General features: G+C 41.3%; 2 protein-coding genes and 1 long non-coding RNA gene across 5 annotated transcripts in view; 1 reads left to right on the top strand and 2 right to left on the bottom strand.

Annotated features, from left to right (window-relative positions):
- The window catches only part of ADHFE1 (alcohol dehydrogenase iron containing 1), a 34833-nt gene extending 31564 nt beyond the window's left edge, over positions 1-3269 (bottom strand). Inside the window, exon 1 of one of the 2 annotated variants that reach the window (XM_058699720.1) lies at positions 3160-3269. In XM_058699720.1, the coding sequence (XP_058555703.1) occupies positions 3160-3218 (59 nt within the window). In that variant the 5' untranslated portion in view covers positions 3219-3269. The remainder of the gene's footprint in view (positions 1-3159) is intronic. The other variant, XM_058699721.1, reaches the window with a different exon arrangement.
- LOC131494985 (uncharacterized) overlaps positions 1-20700 on the top strand; it is a 191097-nt gene that overhangs the window by 83657 nt on the left and 86740 nt on the right. The gene's annotated exons all lie outside the window — the stretch shown is intronic.
- Positions 4126-6472, bottom strand: RRS1 (ribosome biogenesis regulator 1 homolog). The gene has a single exon (XM_058699722.1). The coding sequence runs from the start codon at positions 6355-6357 to the stop codon at positions 5260-5262; it is 1098 nt and encodes a 365-aa protein (XP_058555705.1). The 5' UTR covers positions 6358-6472; the 3' UTR covers positions 4126-5259.

The raw sequence follows: 20700 nt of genomic DNA, 5'->3' as shown, positions 1-20700 counted from the left end.
AGAGGGAGGCAGAGGGAGATTTGACATAAAGGCAATGTGACCACTGAAGCAAGTTGTTACATTGCTGGCTGTTAAGATGGAGGAAGGAGCTATAATCTAAGGTTGCAAGAAGTGCATCTCCAGAAGCTGGAAAGAACAAGATAATGGATTCTCCTCTGGAGCAGCTGAAGGGACTGTGGCCCTCTTACACCTTGATTTTGGCCCAGTAAAACTGATTTTGGACTTAAGAACTGTAACAGAATAAATGTGTGTTGTTTTAAGCCACCAAGTTCACGGTAATTTGTTATGGCAGCAATAAGAAACTAATACAGTGAGGTCTTCTCTGACCATCTTCTTTAAAATTGCATCCCTTCCTCTAACCCATCCATCCTCCTTTACTTTCTCTTTAAGTAACACGTAATATACTGTAAACTTTACTAGTCTGTTGTTCACTCCACCTACCCTACCTCTGCACTTAAGCACCAGGGATATTAGGCTGTTTTGTTTCCTGCTGTACCCCAGGGATGAGAACACTGCAAATCAGCAGTGGAGGTACAGTCCTTCTCTCCTGGGCTTTCTCCTTTATGTCTGGCTATGTTCCTGTCCTTTTATGCTGACTCCTTTTCCTTCATTCGAAGTGCAAATCATTTGCAACCCCAAGCGCCTAAGGAGGCTGGCAGATAATGTAAATGAGAGGCTGCTGGCTGGCTGTGCAGCTGCGGTGCGAAGTAAGTGGTGGGCTGCATGCCAGGGCCTCTCAGGAAGCTGGAGTGCTTGCCCTGTTCAAAGGAGGTGGCCCCCACTTCACCTCAGCCTTAGCAGACTTTCCCCAGATGAAATGTAGGCCCAAAGATGCCATTCCTAATTTTCTAAAATTTTTATCTGAAATCTCCCACATTTTATTAAAAAAATTTTTTTTTAACATTTATTTATTTTTGAGACAGAGAGAGAGAGAGAGCATGAACAGGGGAGGGTCAGAGAAAGAGGGAGACATAGAATCTGAAACAGGCTCCAGGCTCTGAGCTATCAGCACAGAGCCCGACACGGGGCTCGAACCCATGGACCGCGAGATCATGACCTGAGCCGAAGTCGGACGCTTAACCGACAGAGCCACCCAGGCGCCCCTGAAATTTCCCACATTTTAAATGCTTACCTTATTAAAAAAAAAAAAGCCCCATTTTGCTACTCTGCCTTAACAATGCTGCTCCCTAGGACCTATTCTCAACCCATCTAGGTTTACAGTTTGCCAAGGACTTTGCTTCCACATCCTCTGTACAGTCCTCTATACACATGGGTGAGTTCCTACTTGCTCCTCAGCTCCAGAACTATATAGTCAATTACCTGCTGGAGGTCTTTGTCTGGACTTATGAGGGATGTTCAGTTTGAAATCCCTAAAGGAAGTTATCATTTCCCTCCTAAAGCTAGGCTTCTTCTAGTTCCCATCTTGGTAAATGGCCCTAATGTGTACCTGCACCCCAGCCAGAAACTTCAACTTCTCCTTCCATCTCACTAATCACATACAAAATCCTGCTGATTTTAACCGACTCCTCAATATTTCTCATATCTACTCCTTGTACCAACTGCCTCTCTTTGGTACCTGAAGCTGTCACTTTTTAGCTGGAGCATTACAATTACTTCTAGTCTTTCCTCTCCACTGTACACTGCCACCAGAAAGCTCGAACATGATTTTAATCATGCCACACTCCTTTGTCATACAACCATTCTGAAAACATGTTCTACATGACACTGGTTCCAAAGGATATGAATGGTGTTCCTTGATAGAAAGATTTTTATGATAACACAGATTTAGAACAAAGAGTTTAAATACACTAGTTTAAAGAGTTTAAACTATTTTTTTTTATATCCTGTAGGACTTCTCAGAGCCTTTCGTGTGCTAATTATCCTGACTCTCCAAAAGTGCTATGCAGCAAAGAACAGTTTCCCATTTATTTGGCCATGGAATTTTTCTTCCCCCATGGGGCATCTCAAAGTATTAGTGGTTCACAATGAGAACTATTGCTTCCATAGCTTTCAGTATCTATAGGACATAATTCAAATTCTTTAGCATAGGACTAAAAACAAGGACTGTGAAGCTAGAATATCTGGGCTCAAATGATGGCTGTGCCATTTGCTTAGCTGTGTGAAACTGGACAAATTCTTTTTCTTCATGCTTTTTTTTTTTAGTATGTAATATGAGGATAATAATACAGTCTGGCATAGGGTTGTTCTAAGGATTACAGTTACTATTAATAGTACATGTAAAGCCTGTAGGGCAGTGCCTGGCACATGGTAAGTGCCTGATAAATGCTATATTCTTATTCAGGGTGGGTCTTCTCCATTCTCATCTCCTTCTATGAAACTAGGTCCAGATTTTAACTACTTTTAGCTCCTGGAACTACATCTCTTGCCAAAGGGGCTGCTCTTTGCAGTTTGTCTGAAATTCCTCTCTAATCCCTCTCCTTTCCCCTTACCTCTACCTATTGGCTCAAAATTTTACATGCTTTTCCCAGGCTGACTTGTGCATTTGCACATTCCACAAGGATTTATCAGGTGGCTACTATATACCTGGAATTTCTGGAGGGGGAGTCAGACATGTCATAACATTTAATACCTTGACTGCCTGTACATGCCAGGGAGTGAAGCTCCTGGTGATTTCACACAGCCATCTTTCTCTTCTACATTCTCTGTCCCCTGAGTTCCCCACAGGCCCATTTCACAAACCCTGTTCCTTCATCCAATTACCTGCTAGACTTTAAACTGCTCCAGAATCTTTCACCTTTGTACCCCCAGCACCTGGAATAGTTTTTGGCATGTAACATACACCCAGTACAAATGTGTTGGTTGGACACATGAATGTGTCTTTTGTCCACTGTGTCAAGACCTCCAATGTTTGCCACGACATGGGATCAGGCACTGACCTCTCCGCGCCTTTGTTTCCTTACGGTGGACCTAGCAGGGTACAACCTGCCTCACCGCGCTGTGCATGGCTGCTTGGCACCCTGTGACAATGCTGTCCCACCGGCCGCACGGCTCTGACGCGGAGCGGGTGCAGGCAGCAGTATACCCTACCCCAGGTTCTTGTAAGTAACCCGAGGAAGAACACGTGGAGCCCGGGGGGCTCGCCCCCGGCATGGGCACGCAGGCATACTCTGGCCCCCCGCCTTCCCGCCCCGCACTCACGCTGCTCGCTGCAGTTGCCTCAACAAGTGCGCGACCCGGGCACGAGTGGCTGCAGCCATGGCCGTGGGGTCTCCTCAGTAGCCAGCCCCTCCTCCTACCCCTCCACCCCCTCCACTGGCCAATCCTGGCCGCCGCCTTCCTGTTCCCGCCCACTCGGCCGAGCTTGCCTATCCCCTCTGCTGAGTCTCCTGTCACAGCATTAGCCCTTTTCGGATCGGGACCATTTTCCCACGAGTCAAAATCTCCGCTGCCTTAGCTGCAGTCCCACAATCCACCTCTGAAATTGCGGTAAAGGTAACTTCTCTGCAGGATCTTGGGTACTTCCATAAATCTCTCTACTTAAAACCCTTTATTTCACATGTTGGGGACGTAGGGTAAGGGAGAGAAACAGGGGCATTCTTTTTCCACTGATTCCTTTAAAATGCTACTTTGCCTTCCTAAAGTGTTTTCCTAATAAATTATTAAGACACTGAATTTAAACTGTTTTAATAGTAAATAAGGACCTTGCAAAAAGCCCACCAAGGGTTATCTCTTACAGGGCCAGTGCTGTGTCTGACTGCTGAATCAAGTCTAAAAACAAAAAACCAGAAAAATCCTCAAACAAAACAGTAACAACATACCCTGGACGGTTGAGAACTTAAAAGATGTTAAGTGCTCTATGAAAAGTTTGGCTTTTGGTGAAGTTAAGGTACCATTAAATGATTTCATCAGTAGTTGCAAACTTGCCAGGATTTCACTGTACTCTGTGGCTTAGCAGGGCCAAGTGCGTCACGTCCCTGTGGAAGAGTTGATCATTGATGGCAAAGTATCCTAAGATAGTAACAATTGGATATCTGTGTTTTTAGTAACGTATTATGAATTTTGAAATTTTTGTTACGTATTATGAAATTTGGAATATGAAATTTGCTTTTTTTTCCATAGCAATTTCTAAAGGTAACATAAAAATGAGGCAACACTGGAAAAAAAGACAAAATGAACTCCCAACTTTAATTTCCTATCAATTGACAGACCAAAGAACAGTAAGAGTGGCTCACAGGGCTGTAACAGCAGCAAAAAGGCCCTCCTGGAATCTAGATCTACTATGAATCCTTTAAAGAAGATATTCATTTTTACAAAGACAAGTTACTGAGATTAGGGAAAAAGACCCATAATAGCTATTAACATTTGACCTCCTCATCAAACCAGGTCAGTTTGACAAATGAATCAAAGATAACAGCGTACCAATTTATAGATTTGGTGGGTTTCTTTATCTCTTCTTAAAACAGACCCCACTGAAGTTAAAAGAAAAATTGGGGACATATATGTTGAAGAGGATTTAAGTATTTTCTGGATTAATGAGGATTAGTACTATTATTTAGTGAAGCCCAAATTTATAATTTACAGCAAAGCAATGTTTTCACAGTATAAAAAACAGTAAAATCTTTTTACAAAGAGGTATCAGTTTTACTACACTTTCAGTATTATATCTGATACCAAAAGAAGTATGAGTTTTCCTAATAAGCCTGAAATCATCATAAATTAACTGCTTTATGTTTTTTAGAAAGTAAATGAAAATAATCTGAACCAGGTATTCCCTTGGTTTTACTTAGGATTTCTACCAACACTTAAAAAGTCAAAAGCAACATTAGACAGACACTTTTATTAAATAACCTTGGTTAACAGTTACTTGTAAGTCCAGTTTTGAAAATGTAATCTTTCTGTTCCCGCCTCTGCTTTGATACACTTGTCATAAAAATAATGCAGAAATCAATTACAAGTCTGAAATATGACCAACTTTCCTCTCCCTCTCACCATATTCAAAGTTAAAAAGAAAAAAGATGTGTTTCAAAAAATAGAACTCGTTTCCAGTTTCCACCAAATTCTTTCCCTGATTCTTATGTCCTTAAATACATCCTTTAATCTCCAGCCAAATTCTTGGTTGTGGGAAAAACATTCATTTGTAAAGTCCAACATTTACATCTGTCTTGGGGGGAGGTCAGCCTATCCCTTCAACCTCAAGTTCAATGAAGGCAGCAGAAGCCGCTTTCTTTGGTCCCCCCCCCCCCCCGCACTTAACATTTAGTATAGTTCTTTGTTTACAGGCGGGTCCGAGGATGAAAATTACTTCCTTCTCTTTCCTCCTTGGTGTTGTCCTCCTTTCCTCTTGCCACCCAAGCGAGGCGGCCCGGAATTCACCTTGCCTCCCAAGCCCCCTTTCCTCTTCCCTCCCTGGCTGGGCGGGCCACCTTTCCTCTGGCCGCCAGCGCCCTGCCGGCCCCCCTTTCTCTTGCCCTTCTGGCTCATTTTCCTCCTCTTGGCCGCCTCCTCCTGGTCCTCCTCCCGCATCTGTTTATTGGTGGCCCTCGTCACGTCCAGCTGAGGCTTTTTGCTATTCATCACACGCAGCAGCTCCAACTGGCTCTTTTTCTCGGCTGCAAAATCCCCGAAAAGGGGCTGAAACTTCCTCTTTTTGCCGGAGCCCCGGGGCGCCTTCTCCTTGGGTAAGCGCTCTTGGAAGCGCCCCACAGAGGCAGTGGAAACCTTGGCCACCTGCATGGCGCGGCCCAGTTCCTCCTTACTCTGGTGTCCCGTAGGGTGCATGCCCGCCGTGCTGGGCAGCTGCATCTTGTGCGCGCGGGCCAGGTTACGCAGCCGGTTCAGCTCATTTTTGGCCACCCGTTCCTTCTTAGCCTGGATCCGCTTGGCGAACTGGTCCTCCAAGGGGTCGGCACCGCCGGGCACCTCGATCAACCATTCCTTGGTGTCGTCGCGAGCGCGCTGGTAGCCCCAGCGGCGTCGCCACTGGCCACTCACCTCGTCCCACACCAGATTGGTCTTCTTCTTGGGACGGATGCCCTTCAGGCGCGCGAACTGCTGCCAGCGTGTAAGCGGCCGCGGCCGGGGCACCGGCTTCTCGCGTGGCAGGCGAGTGGTGGGCTCCGGCAGTCGCGCAACCAGCGCTTCCTCTACGCGCTCCGTGGGCAGCTGCCACAACTGGTTGATGAGCAGCTGCGTGTTGTCCCGCGCCAGGGCCTGCAGCTCGGCCTCCGGCGAGGGTCCCGCGCGCCGCAGCCCCATTGGGGGGTTCCGGTCCGAGGCCAGCAGGTTACCCAGGTCGAACTCCAGCTCCAGCTCCTTGTGCACTGTGATGCGCTGCAGCTTCTCTGCCTCGTCCCGCTCAGCCTTTGCCAGCAGCTCCTCCACGTTCTGGCCCTCCATGGCTCCGCCTGGGCTCACTCGTTTCGGGGAGACAGTCCAAATTACTTCTCTGCAAACGCCGTCAGAAGCCCGGGCAACGCAACCACGTGCGGTCGCCGAGACGCTTGTTCCGGAAGAGAAAGCTTCGCTTCCGGAGCACCCGGAACGGGTTTACAGTCCTGGCAACCTGAGAAAAGGCCGGCAGAGAGCAGCATTGGAGAGCAGATGGGATTATCGGAGGCCCTTCACCAGAGGCCCGGAGGTAGGCGGTGCTGGCTCGAGGAGTCCAAACTACAGATTCCAGGCCTAATTGGAACTGTGGCTCCCAGGATGCAGCGGCGTAAGGGGGCGGTGCAAATTTGGGGGGGTCGCGGTTTGAGGGGGTCCCGCTGCGACTCTTAACAATTTCAGTGTAAATCAGTTCTCAGGATGTTTAGCTTCTCAGTTTTTTCTGGGATTAGACAAATTATATTTTGCCAGAGCCCTGACGTGTTCATGGGGGTCCTGGGTGTGAGCCGAGAAAGACACTTCCCACAGGTACACATAAAGCTAATTGTGGAAGATTTGATTTGCTTTGCAAGCGAGCAGGGGCTGGCAATTAGACCTCCCTAAGTGGACGCGAGGGTGCGCCCACCTCGGCAAGCTGGTGTCTGGAAGCCCAGAGCCCTGGAATCGCATCCTCTCCAGGCTTGTGGTAGAAGAGCACTGAGCTCTGCCTTGAGACTGCCTGAGTTCCAGTCCTGGCTGTGCTGTGGGATCTTTGGGTATTTGGGCCTATTTAAAAACCTGTAAGGGTCGCCTGAGTGGCTCAGTCGGTTGAGCGTCCGACTTCGGCTCAGGTCATGATCTCACGGTTCGTGAGTTCGAGCTCCGGGTCGGGCTGTAGGCTGACAAGCTCAGAGCCTGGAGCCCACCTCAGATTCTGTGTCTCCCCTCTGTCTGCCCCTCCGCTGCTTGCACTCTGGCTCTCGCATTGTCTCAAAAATAAATAAACATTAAAAAAAAACCAAACACCTGTAAGATGGGGGTGCTAATAGTACCTACCTCTTAGGGCTTTTATAAGGTTAAATGAGTTAATATGCTTCCAAGGGAGCTTGGTCTGGAACATATGAGCGCTCAATAAATGTTAGGTGAATACCAATTATTATTCATTAAAAATTTTTTAAAAAATATTTATTTATTATTGAGAGAGAGAGAGAGACAGAGCATGAGCAGGGGAGGGGCAGAGAGAGAGGGAGACACAGAATCCGAAGCAGGCTCCATGCTCTGAGCTGTCAGCACAGAGCCCGACGCGGAGCTCGAACTCACCAATAGTGAGATCATGACCTGAGCGGAAGTCGGACATTCAACCGACTGAGCCACCAGGCGCCCCTGAATACCAATTATTTATTTGTGTAATGGCTCTAGGAGCTAAAAAGTCTTACACAGAGATTATACACTAGGTTCTTGACTCAAACTACCTAGAATCAGATCTAGCTTTACAGTACCTACTTTGAACAGGTTGTTTAACTTAAGTCCAATTCAATTTATAAATTGATAAATATGGAACATTAATTCTTGGTACATAGTAAGCACTCAGTAAATGTTAGCAATAGTTAATCACTATATTCCACCGATGGCAAAAGAAGGCTCAGAGCTGTAAGATGAGTCTGTGGTTATACAACAGGAAATGTGGGAGCAAGAGGGATCTTAACTCCAGCTTTAAGATTGTATATATACTCTCTGCAATGTCTTTCAGGCTCTTGATACATAAAAAGTGTGGTCTGTTGACCAGCAGCATAGCATCACCAGGAAGTTGTTAGAATTGGTTTCTGGCTTTAACTGAGATGTAATGATTCAGAACCTTTTTTTTTTTTTTTTTAAGGAAAAACAAAGTAGCTCCAAGCTTTAATTGAGGCAAATCTTGAAAAAAAAAAAAAAAATGAACTGACAATATTACATGTAGGATAATCTTAACCAATAATTTGGATGTGTTTTTTTGCTCCAAAAAATTTATGTTCCTTGTCATTGAGATCAGGAAGTTCTGAGTTCAGAATGCCTAAGAGGACAGACAGTAAAAGTTTTGAGCACCCTATATTTTTGAGATGTCAGTTCTCCTTTTGAGATAAGGCCCCATTATGCAGCATTTACCTTGGAATGCACTAAGTTTTATGTATCTTAGATTTCTACAATGGATAGTGTAAGTCTCTTTTATGAGAGATTTCACCAGAGGGAGATAATCAAGTGATTATATCTGATGGCTTCTTCTAGGTTTTAAACCTTTAGCAGGGATCAGATATGGGGATGGAAAAACATCCCTTGCTTTCAGAACCTTCTTTTATGAATTTATTTATTTATTTATTTATTTTTAATTTTTTTTTTTTTCAACGTTTTTTATTTATTTTTGGGACAGAGAGAGAGAGCATGAACGGGGGAGGGGCAGAGAGAGAGGGAGACACAGAATCGGAAACAGGCTCCAGGCTCCGAGCCATCAGCCCAGAGCCTGACGCGGGGCTCGAACTCACGGACCGCGAGATCGTGACCTGGCTGAAGTCGGACGCTTAACCAACTGCGCCACCCAGGCGCCCCGAATTTATTTTTTTTTAAATTTTTTTAACATTTACTTATTATTGAGAGACAGAGAGAGGGGGAGACACAGAATCTGAAGCAGGCTCCAGGCTCCGAGCTGTCAGCACAGAGCCCGATGTGGGGCTGGAACTCACAAACCATGAGATCATGACCTGAGCCGAAGTCAGACGCTTAACTGACTGAGCCACCCAGGAGCCCCTCAGAACCTTCTTTTTAAGGAGATCTCTGGGTTATGAGTATGTATATCAAGTTTGGGAGGCATACTGCTGATTGTGCAGTTTATTGCCTTGGTTTTTTTTTTTTTTTTTTTAATTTTTAATGTTTACTTTTGAGAGAGAGAGACAGAATATGAGCAGGGGAGTGGCAGAGAGGGAGACACAGAATCCAAAGCAGGCTCCAGGCTCTGAACTGTCAGCACAGAGCTTGACACGGGGCTTGAACCCACGAACTGCAAGATCATAACTTGAGCCGAAGTTGGACACTTAACCAATTGAGTCACCCAGGTGCCCCCTTTATTTATTTTTTTAAAAAGTAATCTCTATCCCCTACGTGGAGCTCGAATTTACAACCTTGAGATTAAGAGTCACATGCACTACCAAGTGAGCCAACCAGGTGCCTGTTTTTTTTTTTGCTTTTGTTTTTGTTTTTAAGTTAGGAGTAGTGTAGAGGGGGTTATGCTGGAAAATTAACCCATAGATATCATAGCTCTTAGGAAATAGAGTCGGTTGAGTCTCAGCTAGAGAGGACATTAGACACAGCCCTATCTATTGTACCTGCCCCCTGAGTTTGGTTTCTGGAGCTCATTGTCTTTCCTCAGCTCTCCTTTGTTCATTCACTCATCAAACATTTAGTGAGCACATTTCATGCATCAGACAATGTGATACAATCTTCTTTCTTCTTCTTCTTCTCCTCCTCCTCCTCCTCCTCCTCCTCCTTCTTCTCCTTCTCCTTCTCCTTCTCCTTCTCCTTCTCCTTCTCCTTCTTTTTCAAGTAGGCTTCATGCCCAATGTGTAGCCCAGTGTGGGGCTTGAACTTCTGACCCTGAGATCAAGACCTAGTTGAGATCAAGAGTCAGATGCTTAACTGACTGAGCCACTCAGGCGCCCCTCTTCTTTTCTAAAAGCATTTTAGGATTTTCAGGAGTTTTTCTGCCTTTGTCTTAACACTCACCACCAAGTTTTTAATAGCACTCATATTGTGGGGTTAAGGCTAGGTCAAAGGCCATAGTAGGTAACTGCCTTGACCCTTAAAAGGTTTTGTGATTTGCCATAGGAGAATGTTATGAACAGTGGTAAAGCTGTCCTGGGCTTGGCTTAGCTTCTGATTCATTCATTCATTCAACAAACATTTGAATGATTGCCATATACCAGACACTAGATACAAAGATTACTGAGACTGTATGGAACAGTGGAGAAGAAAAAAGGTTAAGAGAAATTTACAGTATGGTATGATTGAGCTTTTAATAGGAAGTACATGTTTGTAGGTTTTAGCTCTTCTGTCAATCTTCTGAGTTAGGGAAAAAAAAAAGCAGATGTCAACAGGTGTTAAATGGTATGAATTCTCACTGTATGAAATGCTATTTGGTTTGAATCATATGTGTCAGCTCTTAATTGAACTCTAATTATTTTATTTTTTATTTTTTATTTATTAAAAAAATGTTTTTAACATTTATTTATTTTTGAGACAGAGAGAGACAGAGCATGAATGGGGTAGGGTTAGAGAAAGAGGGAGACACAGAATCCGAAACAGGCTCCGGGCTCCGAGCTGTCAGCACAGAGCCTGACGCGGGGCTCAAACTCATGGAACGCGAGATCATGACCTGAGCCGAAATCGGCCACTTAACCCACTGAGCCACCCAGGCGCCCCTCTAATTGTTTTATGAGGAATGTTTTTTATTCTAATTTTTTAAAAATTTAAATAGAAGTTAGTTGACATATAGTGTAAAATGACTTGAGTCTCCCATCATTTACTTTGCCAATGATAACTCTGGATACATAACAGGTGTTTGATACATGATTGCTTAAATGAATAAATCTATTAAATAGACTTTTTTGAATTCAAAAAAGGATTAATGTTGGCTGTTAGATTCAAGATGAGCAAAATTAGTAAAATGGCTTAAAAATTTCTTAGGCAAGTAGGTAAGTGCTGGTCTCCATTCGTATCATTTTTATGTTAGGTGAGACTTGGTAGTGTCAGGAAAAAGGAAGCCTACCAAGGATGTGTAAATATATGGGAATATATTTTAGCAGTATAGCCAATGGCTGTACATCGTTCGTTGTTTTTTCCCCTTTGCCTTTGCTCTTTGTTTCCCTTCTTTTGTCCCATAATACAGACAGATCCCAAGTTTGGTCATCAGACTCTGCTTTTCTCTTTATACCTGCTCTCTATGCCATTTCATCCACTTTCATTGTGTCAGCTGCCACTTTTGTGCAGCTGGTTCTTAGAGGTACATCTTTATTCCTTTCCTTTTCAGAGTTCCAGAATCAAATCTCAAACCACTTGGTGGGCTCTTTCACAATACTCTAAACTCAATACATCTAAGACTAAGTTACACATCATCTTCCTGAAAATTTGTTTCTTCCATCATCCATCCATCCACATTTTTTTCTCCCAATAAAAGTTTATGGAAGTCCTTTCATGGCCAAGGTACTGTGTTGGATATTGGGAATACAATGGTTAGTAAAAGCACCTCAGTTGATGTTATCATCATTCTAGGCTAGTTACTCAAGCTTGAAACTATGATGTTATCCTTGACTTTTCTTTTCCCAGCTCCAAATCCAATCAGTCTAAAAGTTCTGTTAACTTTGACTCTGTACTGTATCCTTCTCATTCTCACTACTGCAACCTTGCCCTTAGACTGGGTCTCTTCCATCTGCTTCTCCAGATCCTCTCTCCATTCTGCTCTCTGTCCCTGGCTTCCAGTGAGATGTGGCCAGCAAGAGGCAATGATCCAAGATCACAGGGTATAAAGAGGTTAAGGTGAGGGCATCTATGCCTCTAGCTCTCTGCAGATTGCTGTGGTTGGTTGGTTCCTTCTGAAAGGCCATAGCTCCAATCAGGCAGCACTCTCCATTTAGCTACCCTCTCTTAGATCCTCTAGTTGCTACCCTGGTTGCTGGAGGCCTAGAGGTTGGTATGGCTCTTGCTGTTGTAGCACTACTCTTTGTGAGTTTCCTTAAACCATGCCCACATCTTTGTAATATTCCCTTTGTTGATCTTTGTTAAATTACCTGGCTTGACTGCTACCTGTTTCCTGCCAGGACTCTGACCGATACCCAGGGAGCTATTCTAGGAGCATCCTTCCAGTTCCTTGCTTTCATTCTTCAGGTCAGTCCAGAAGATTTATCTTCCACCCATCTGGCAAAATCACGCTGCTCATAAACTCCCTTTTCTACCTATCAAAATAATGATTATTCTTGGTCTTGGATGGTCATGATCTGGCCCCGAATAACTCTTTACTCTATGGCATCATAGTGCTCCTTAGGCTTGTTTTCTAAATATTTATTCCTCACTCCTATTTTTCTATCTTAGCTACCTTTCTAGAGCCTTAAGAACATTTCTCAAGAATAACAAAAATGAGGCACAGGACAGAAAAATCAACAATTACATTTTCGTAGCAACTACTGAGAAATATTTCAATAATAAAAGTGAACCTAGAAGGAGATTTTTTTCTCCCCAGTCAGGGGCAAGAAGGCACGAAAGTAATACCTTTATGTTTCCTCAAAACATAACTTTGTTTAGTAAAACATTTTTGTAAGCGTTTTTTTCCCATTTTTTGGATGGTGCGTTAACTTAGATTTACTTTCTAAATGTTTCTCAGTTGCCCCTTTTTGGTAGCGGAAATTGCTAGGGATGATTCAATCTTTAATCCTGCTGTGAACATAGTTATTTTGATTGTTTTTGTCTAGGAAGTTCAATGTGCCAGTAATTTGATAAAATAGCAGAAAAGAGCCCTTGAAATGCTTATGTTATTTCCACATGGTTCATTTTTACTGATTTATAATTTTAATTTGGAAGTACTTGAAGGCAAAAATTAATTTTGAAAATTTCTTCATTATAGACAAAATCTGCATATTCATGTGCAGTTTTAGTCAGAAACCTATATAAAAATCCATTGTTTTGTTTTACAAATGAACACAGAAGACATAGCATTCAGATTTTGTGTAGTTAGTACTGAAGCAGATAGAATAATTACCAAACATTGTACATTTGCCTAGAAAGAACTTTGGATTTTAGGATAGAAAAATGATGGTAGCATTTTAGAATTGACTTAAGTTGATTGCTCTCTGTAAAATACACAATGGTTTCTGTTTTTCAAAAATTGGCAAGTGCAGTTTTCCGAGAAAACTGTGTTTCCCAAAATCTTATCACCACCTGTAAGATATGTAAGCACCACTGGCTGATGGTTTTCATTCATAAGACTTCTTCACTAAATCACAAGGGATTGTGATTGGTGTTAGGCTTTATAGTTTATCTCCGTAAGAAGTTCAATATAAGAATAAAAGATTGATATAAAAAGAAAACTAAAGTTCCAGAACTTTAGGATCTTTGCACTCAAAGAATCCGGTAACAGAAAATTTAAAAAATCATTTTCTATTATATTTTAACTTATGAAAGTAAAATTGCAAAGAGCAAAGAATCTCTTTGTGTTTTTCTTTTCTTTTTTTTCTTTTGAAGTTTGTTTTGAGAGAGAGAGCACAAGCACAAGGGGAGGAACAGAGAGAGAGGGAGAGAGAGAGAATCCCAAGCAGGCTCCGCACTGTCAGTGCAGAAACCATTGCGGAGCTTGAACTCATGAACTGTGAGATCATGACCTGAGCTGATATTAAGAGTCGGACGCTTAACTGAGTGAACCACCCAGGCGTCCCTGTTTTTCTTAATAGAGTCTGAATGATTTTTGTAAAAGTTTAGAGTAGATTTACTCTAGGCATCTGAGTCCTGAATTTCTTTCTCCTAAGGAAAGCAACTTCATTGCCATGCAGATTTCAATTTGTCCTTGCAATCATCGGCCGTGTGTAAACATGTATTAATCTGCCAATAAAATTTTTCTGCTAAATTTCCCACATAAGCAATATAAAGAATACATAGTGAAGCTATTGTTATGCCAAATAAACAGTAATTCTTGGTCCCTCTTAACCTAGAATTGTTTCTAATCTTTGTTAACTCCATTATTTTTAGAATACATTTATGAAAAATAAAAACAATGGATAGAAACACTAAAAGTATGACCACATATAGGGTAAATTCTGTAGCCTACACTTTTTCTAGGTGTTTTTACTTGCTAAAGAAAGCAAACGAAAAAAGCCTTAAGGACAATTAGGTGTGACACTGTATCCTTGTCAGCATCCAGAAGTGCACTGCAGTCTAATCTAGGTCCCTGAGCCACTTGTAATGCAGACGATCCTGTTGCTTGTGGTGTGTATACTTTCCTCCAAGGCTTAAGAAGGACTTATTATTTAGAATGTATAAATAATGTTCCTGGAATTTTCCAGTATTTATTATACTTGCCTCATTATCCAAGACAGCATGACTTTTCAGCTGGGCAAGCTGACGTCTTTAAAAAATTTTTCTTTTTAATATTTGAGAGAGAGAGAGAGAGAGAGAGAGAGGGAGAGAGAGAGAGAATGAGTGGGGAAGGGGCAGAGAGAGAGAGAGTGAGAGAGAGAGGAAGACACGGAATCTGAAGCAGGCTCCAGGCTCTGAGTTGTCAGCACAAAGCCTGACACGGGGCTCAAACCCATGAACCTCAGATCATGACCTGAGCTGAAGTTGGACACTTAACCGACTGAGCCACCCAGTAGCCTCTGGGCAAGCTGACTTCTTATGCTGGGTTCTCAGATTCCCTTCTCTGGAAAGTGTATGAATTTTAGAGGTGATACAGTTTAGGTTTCAGGCTTCAGTTTATTCATCTGGAAAATGAAAGGTTTTGGCTAGGTGGGCTTCACCATTCATCTCTAAGATATTTTTCTTTTGTTAAAAACTTGTGCTCTTTAGGCACTCCACTATTATTTTTCTATAAAGTACTTTCTTTTCTGGTTGCTAATTAAAGTTTTTGACCAATATTCCTCATTTTACAAACCTCCTCCTCTTCCTGAGTCATTGATCTCATTTCCTAGGCTGGTTCTATGACTCCACATAGTGAAACAACTCCTTGAATGCACAAGAAGACTGACTACATGAGTACTAATCAATTTTTAAAAATGTAGAGGTTGATTACTGTGTTCTGTAGGTTATTTATGATGTTTTTCTTTCTTTTTTTTTTTTTTTCCTTACTATTAAACTTCTTTGAGACTTGGAACATAGGGTAGAGAGTGAGCAGGGTATAATCCATTTTACTATTTGTTAGTTGCTCTGGAAAAATGTCTCAGAGGGAAGAAGATAGACGATATATTTATAAAATGTTTGTATTTATAAAGTCAGGTCTGAGAATGAAAGATTGTGAATTGACTTTATTTGTGTCTGTTTGGGTCCAAGATCTAGACCGTATCTAGATCTTTGAATGTTGCAGTTGTAGAAAAGTTTTTAAAAAAGCTTCGAAGTTAATGCCCTCACATAATAAAATTGGGGCAGTTTTGTGTTTCCTGGTTTGGTGTTGCTTCAGATAAAGCTAATGAGAGAATTTCAATATCAGGAAGGGAAAGTAGAATAAAATACAATAATATTGCTGGTATATTTAGTAACTATCATTCTGAGAATAAATCTTGCTAATTTCTGGCCTGATTACCTGGGGACAAATTATCTAAGGGGTCATTGCCCACCTGAAAAATGGGCTAACATTATATCTCAATTTTAGAGTTCTGTGAGTTGGGTATAAATTATTCAAACCATTTTTGCAAAGAAACCTAGAGGGATAATCAGGAGACAGATTCTGGCTCCATCTCTGCTACTCTATACTTTTGTGTAGTTTTGTAAGTCACTTCACTTCTTTGTCAGTTTCCTTATCTATGAATTGAGTTTCACTAGCTTCTTTATGCTGCATCTAGCTCAATGTAGCATCTTGTTCTTTTGTTAAGATGGTCTCAGGTAGAAAGAATGAGTGATGGTGAAACACACTTGAAGACACAAGTTCTTTTTAAATTTTTTTTAAGTTTATTTTATTTTATTTTTTAGTAATCTCAGCACCCAACATGGGGCTGGAACTCATGACCCTGAGATCAAGAGTCACATGCTCTTCCAACTGAGTCAGCCAGGCACCCAAATACAGAGATTCTTAATTGGGGTTCCATGGGTGAACTTACGAAGGACACGAATCCCCTGATGTTTTATGCAAATGTATGTGTGTATGCATGTGCATTTTTTGTGAATAGAAGATTCCCCCCCCCCATTAGATTCTTTAAGGCATTTTTGACTCTCTCCCCCTCCTCCACATGGTTAATAACTACTGTACTTTGTAGACGAGGGAGATAAATGAAGTCTCCCTTAGAGTAATGATGAAGGCTTTTTGAAAGAAGAGGTACTAGAGTTGGCCTTTGAGCCTGAGTAAGGTTTGAATAGATGGGAGGACGAAGAGGGGTGTTCTAGTAGATGGTAACAATATGAATAAAAGCATGTGTCAGTGTTTATGGAGCAGGTACAATATACCCGGCACTGGTTATCTTTATAAATTCTCACAATAGGACTAGGAGTTAGATATTAACAGTGTCTTGTTTATCAATAAGACTGATGATCATAAGGGTTAAGTAGCTTACCCAAGTTCATGCAGTTAATAAACGGTAAACCAGGATGTGAACCTTTTTAATCTAATCCCAACCCAAGCATATAAATGCTACATGATACAGATTCCATTAGCAGTTTGGTTTGCTTAGGACAGATGACTTGTATTGGGGACAGGTAAGAAATAGGCTTGGATGAATGTGTAGGGCAGTACCAATTTGGAGTACTTTTAGGATCAAGAATTAAGGAGCCATGGAAGATTTTAGACCAGTGTAGACATAACTAAATGGTATTTTCTTTTTTTTTTTAATGTTTATTTTATTTATTTAGAGAGAGAGAGCACAAGCACAGGAGGGGCAAAGAGAGAGAGAATCCCAAGCAGGCTCCGCATCATCAGTGCAGAGCTCGACATGGGGCTCAATCTCACGAACATGACCTGAGCCAAAATCAAGAGTGGGATGCTTAACCGACTGAACCACCCAGAAGCTCCAAACTGATGACTGAAATCCTTTTTTTTTTTTTTTTTAAGCACAGAGCCCAGTGCAGGGCTTGAACTCACAACCCTGAGATCAAGACCTGAGCTGAGATTAAGAGTCTGACACTTGGGGTGTCTGGGTGGCTCAGTCAGTTAAGCATCCGACTTTGACTCAGGTCATGATCTCATGGTCCATGAGTTTGAGCCCCATGTCAGGCTCTGTGCTGACAGCTCGGAGCCTGCTTCTGATTCTGTGTCTCTGTCTCTCTCTGCCCCTCCCCTGCTCATGCTCTGTCTCTCTCTCTTTCTCAAAAATAAATAAACATTAAAAAAAAAGAGCCTGATGCTCAACCAACTGAGCCACCCAGGTACCCCTGGTGGCTTTTTTTTTTAATCAAATCTGACAGTTTTTAATCAATGCATTTAGACTAATTAGTACATTGTGATTACTAATATATTTCAGTTTTATTATATACTTTTTATTTACCTGGTATGTTTTGTATCTATTTTTTTTTTTTTTGCTTCTGTATCTTATTAGCTTGATTGAGATCTCTTTCTTTCTTTTTGTTGAGATATAACTGATATATAATATTATGTTAGTTTCAGGTGTACAACATGATTATGTATTTGTATATATTGTGAAATGATCACTACTGTAAGTCTAGTTAGTATCTGTCACCATACATAGTTACGTTTTTTCTTTTTTTTTTAAATTTTTTTAATGTTTATTATTTTTGAGAGAGAGAGAGAGAGAGAGAGAGAGAGACAGATTCCGAAACAGGCTCCAGGCTCTGAGATGTCAGCACAGAGCCTGATGTGGGGATGACCTGAGCCGAAGTCGGACGCTTAACTGACCGAGCCACCCAGGCACCCCTCGTTTGTTTTCTTGTGATGAGAACTTTTAATATTTACTCTTTTAGAAACTTTCAAATATACAACACAATATAATTAACTATAGTTGCCATGCTGTACAATACATTCCCAGGACTTGTTTATTTTATAACTGAAAGTTTATACCTTTTCATCACCCACACCCCTTTTGCCTACTCTCCACCTCCCATCTCTGGAAACGACCAAGGTTTTCTTTGTATTTATGAGTTTGGGTTTTTGTTTGTTTGTTAGATTCCACACATAATTGAGATCATATGGCGTTTGTCTTCCTTTGTCTGACTTATTTCACTTAGTATAATGCCCTCAAGTTCTACTCATATTGTCACAGATGTAAGACTACTTTTTTTTTTTTTTTTTAATTTTTTTTTTTTCAACGTTTTTTATTTATTTTTGGGACAGAGAGAGACAGAGCATGAACGGGGGAGGGGCAGAGAGAGAGGGAGACACAGAATCGGAAACAGGCTCCAGGCTCCGAGCCATCAGCCCAGAGCCTGACGCGGGGCTCGAACTCACGGACCGCGAGATCGTGACCTGGCTGAAGTCGGACGCTTAACCGACTGCGCCACCCAGGCGCCCTGTAAGACTACTTTTTAATGGCTGAATAATGTTTCATTATATGTATATATCACACGTTCTTTATTCATTCATCCATTGATGGACATTCAAGTTGTTTCCATGTCTTGGCTATTGTAAGTAATTGTAAGCAATGAACATGGGAGTGCATGGGTCTTATCAAGTTAGTGTTTTTGTTTTCAAACACCCAAAAGTGGAATTGCTGGGTCATGTGGTAGTTTTATTTTTAATATTTTGAGAACTTCCATACTGTTTTCCATAGTGGATGCACCGATTTACATTCCCGCCAATAGTGCACAAGGGTTCCCTTTCCTCCACGTCCTCACTTGCACTTACTACTTCTTGCCTTTTTTGATACTAGTCATTATGACAGGCATGAAGTGATGTCTCAGTGTGGTTTTGATTGCATTTCCCTGATGATTAGAGATTATGAGCACTTTTTTAGGTACCTCTGGGGCATCTGTATATCTTCTTTAGAAAAATCTTTTTCTTTAGAAAAAGATATTCATATCTTCTGCCAGTTTTTAAAATTGGATAGTTGTGGGTGTTTTTTTTTTTTTTTGTGTGTGTGTGTGTTGTGGGTTTGTTTGGTTTTTTTTTTTTTGCTATTGTGTGGTATGCGTTGTTTATATGTTTTGGATATTAACTGTTTATTAGATATATGATTTGCAGATATTTACTCCTGCTCAGTAGGTTGCATTTTCATTTTATTGATGGTTTCTTTTGCTCTGTAGAGGTTTTTTAGTTGTATGTCGTTCCGCTTGTTGATTTTTGATTTTTTTGCCTTTGTTTTTGGTGTCAAATCCAAAAAGTCATTGCCAAGATTGATTGATGTCTGGGAGCTTATTGCTTATGTTTTCTTCTAGGAATTTTAATGGTTTCAGGTCTTACATTCAAGTCTTTAATTCATTTTGAGTTATTTTTGTGTATGATGTAAGGAAGTTGGGGCAGTGGAGGTGCATGGGTGGCTCAGTTGGCTAGACGTCTGACTCTTGGTTTTGGCTTAGGTCATGATCTCACGCTTCGTGAATTTGGGCCCTACATAGGGCTCTGCACTGACAGTGCTTGGGATTCTGTCTCCCTCCCTCTCTCTTGTATGTGCACTCTCTCTCTCAAAGATAAACTTTAAAACAAAACAAAAAAAAAGTGGTCCAGTTTAATTCTTTTGCATGTGGCACTGCCTAGTTTTCCAACACGATTTGTTGAAGAGACTACCCTTTCCCCATTGTATATTCTTGACTCCTTTGTCATAAAATTAATTGACCATGTATGCATGGGTTTGTTTCTGGTCTCTTGATTCTGTCTCACATATCTGCTTTTATGCCAGTACCATGCTGTTTTGATTACCATAGCTTTGTAATATAGTTCAAGATCAGGAAATGTGATACCTCCAGCTTTGTTCTTCTTAAGATTGCTTTGGCTATTTGGGGACTTTTGTGGTTCCATACAAATTTTAGGGAAGTTCTATTTCTGTGAAAATTCCTTTGGAATTTTGATAAGGATTGGAATTTTCTTTATTAAATTTTAACACCCTGCTGGTTTGGATATTCAACATTCTATTATTATTCCTTTATGGTGACCCTTTAAGTGCTAAAAGCGTAATTGACTTAACTATACTAAGGTCAAACAACTTTACATTCCTCATATCAAATATATGAATCTTAGGATAGTTAAACTCTGATGGCTCCCTTTTCATTGCACATTACTATTTTCCTGAGCTTTAATTCCATCTTGTTTTTATACCTTTCAAATTAATCATCTTAAAAACACATACAGTTAAATTTAGCCATATGTTTATATATTCCTTTGCTTACTAGTTCTTCTTACATTTTAGCCCTCCCTTGTGGGTTCATTTTCTTTCTTTCTGATATACATCTTTTAATAGTTCTTTCAGAAGATCAGTTAGTGTTGAGCACTTTTATTTTTAATTAATTATTTTTGGCATAGCTTTATTTCATTTTTACTCTTGAATGATGAATTGGTTGGATTTAAAATTTAGGTTGCCAGTTACTTTCCTCGTTTTTTGAAGTTACTATCTGGTTGTTTTCTGGATTTTTGTTGTTGTTGTTGTTAATAAATGCTGTCTGTTGAATTGTCATTCCTATGTAGATAACTTCCAGGGTAGATACAGAGATGTACCAGATCCCCATTCAAGGAGACACATGCTCTCCAGCTGTGGGGACATCACACAGTGTCTACCTGTC

Source organism: Neofelis nebulosa, chromosome 14, assembly GCF_028018385.1.
Source record: "Neofelis nebulosa isolate mNeoNeb1 chromosome 14, mNeoNeb1.pri, whole genome shotgun sequence".
NCBI classification, from domain to species: domain Eukaryota; kingdom Metazoa; phylum Chordata; class Mammalia; order Carnivora; family Felidae; genus Neofelis; species Neofelis nebulosa.
This window is presented reverse-complemented; position numbering and strand designations above follow the sequence as displayed.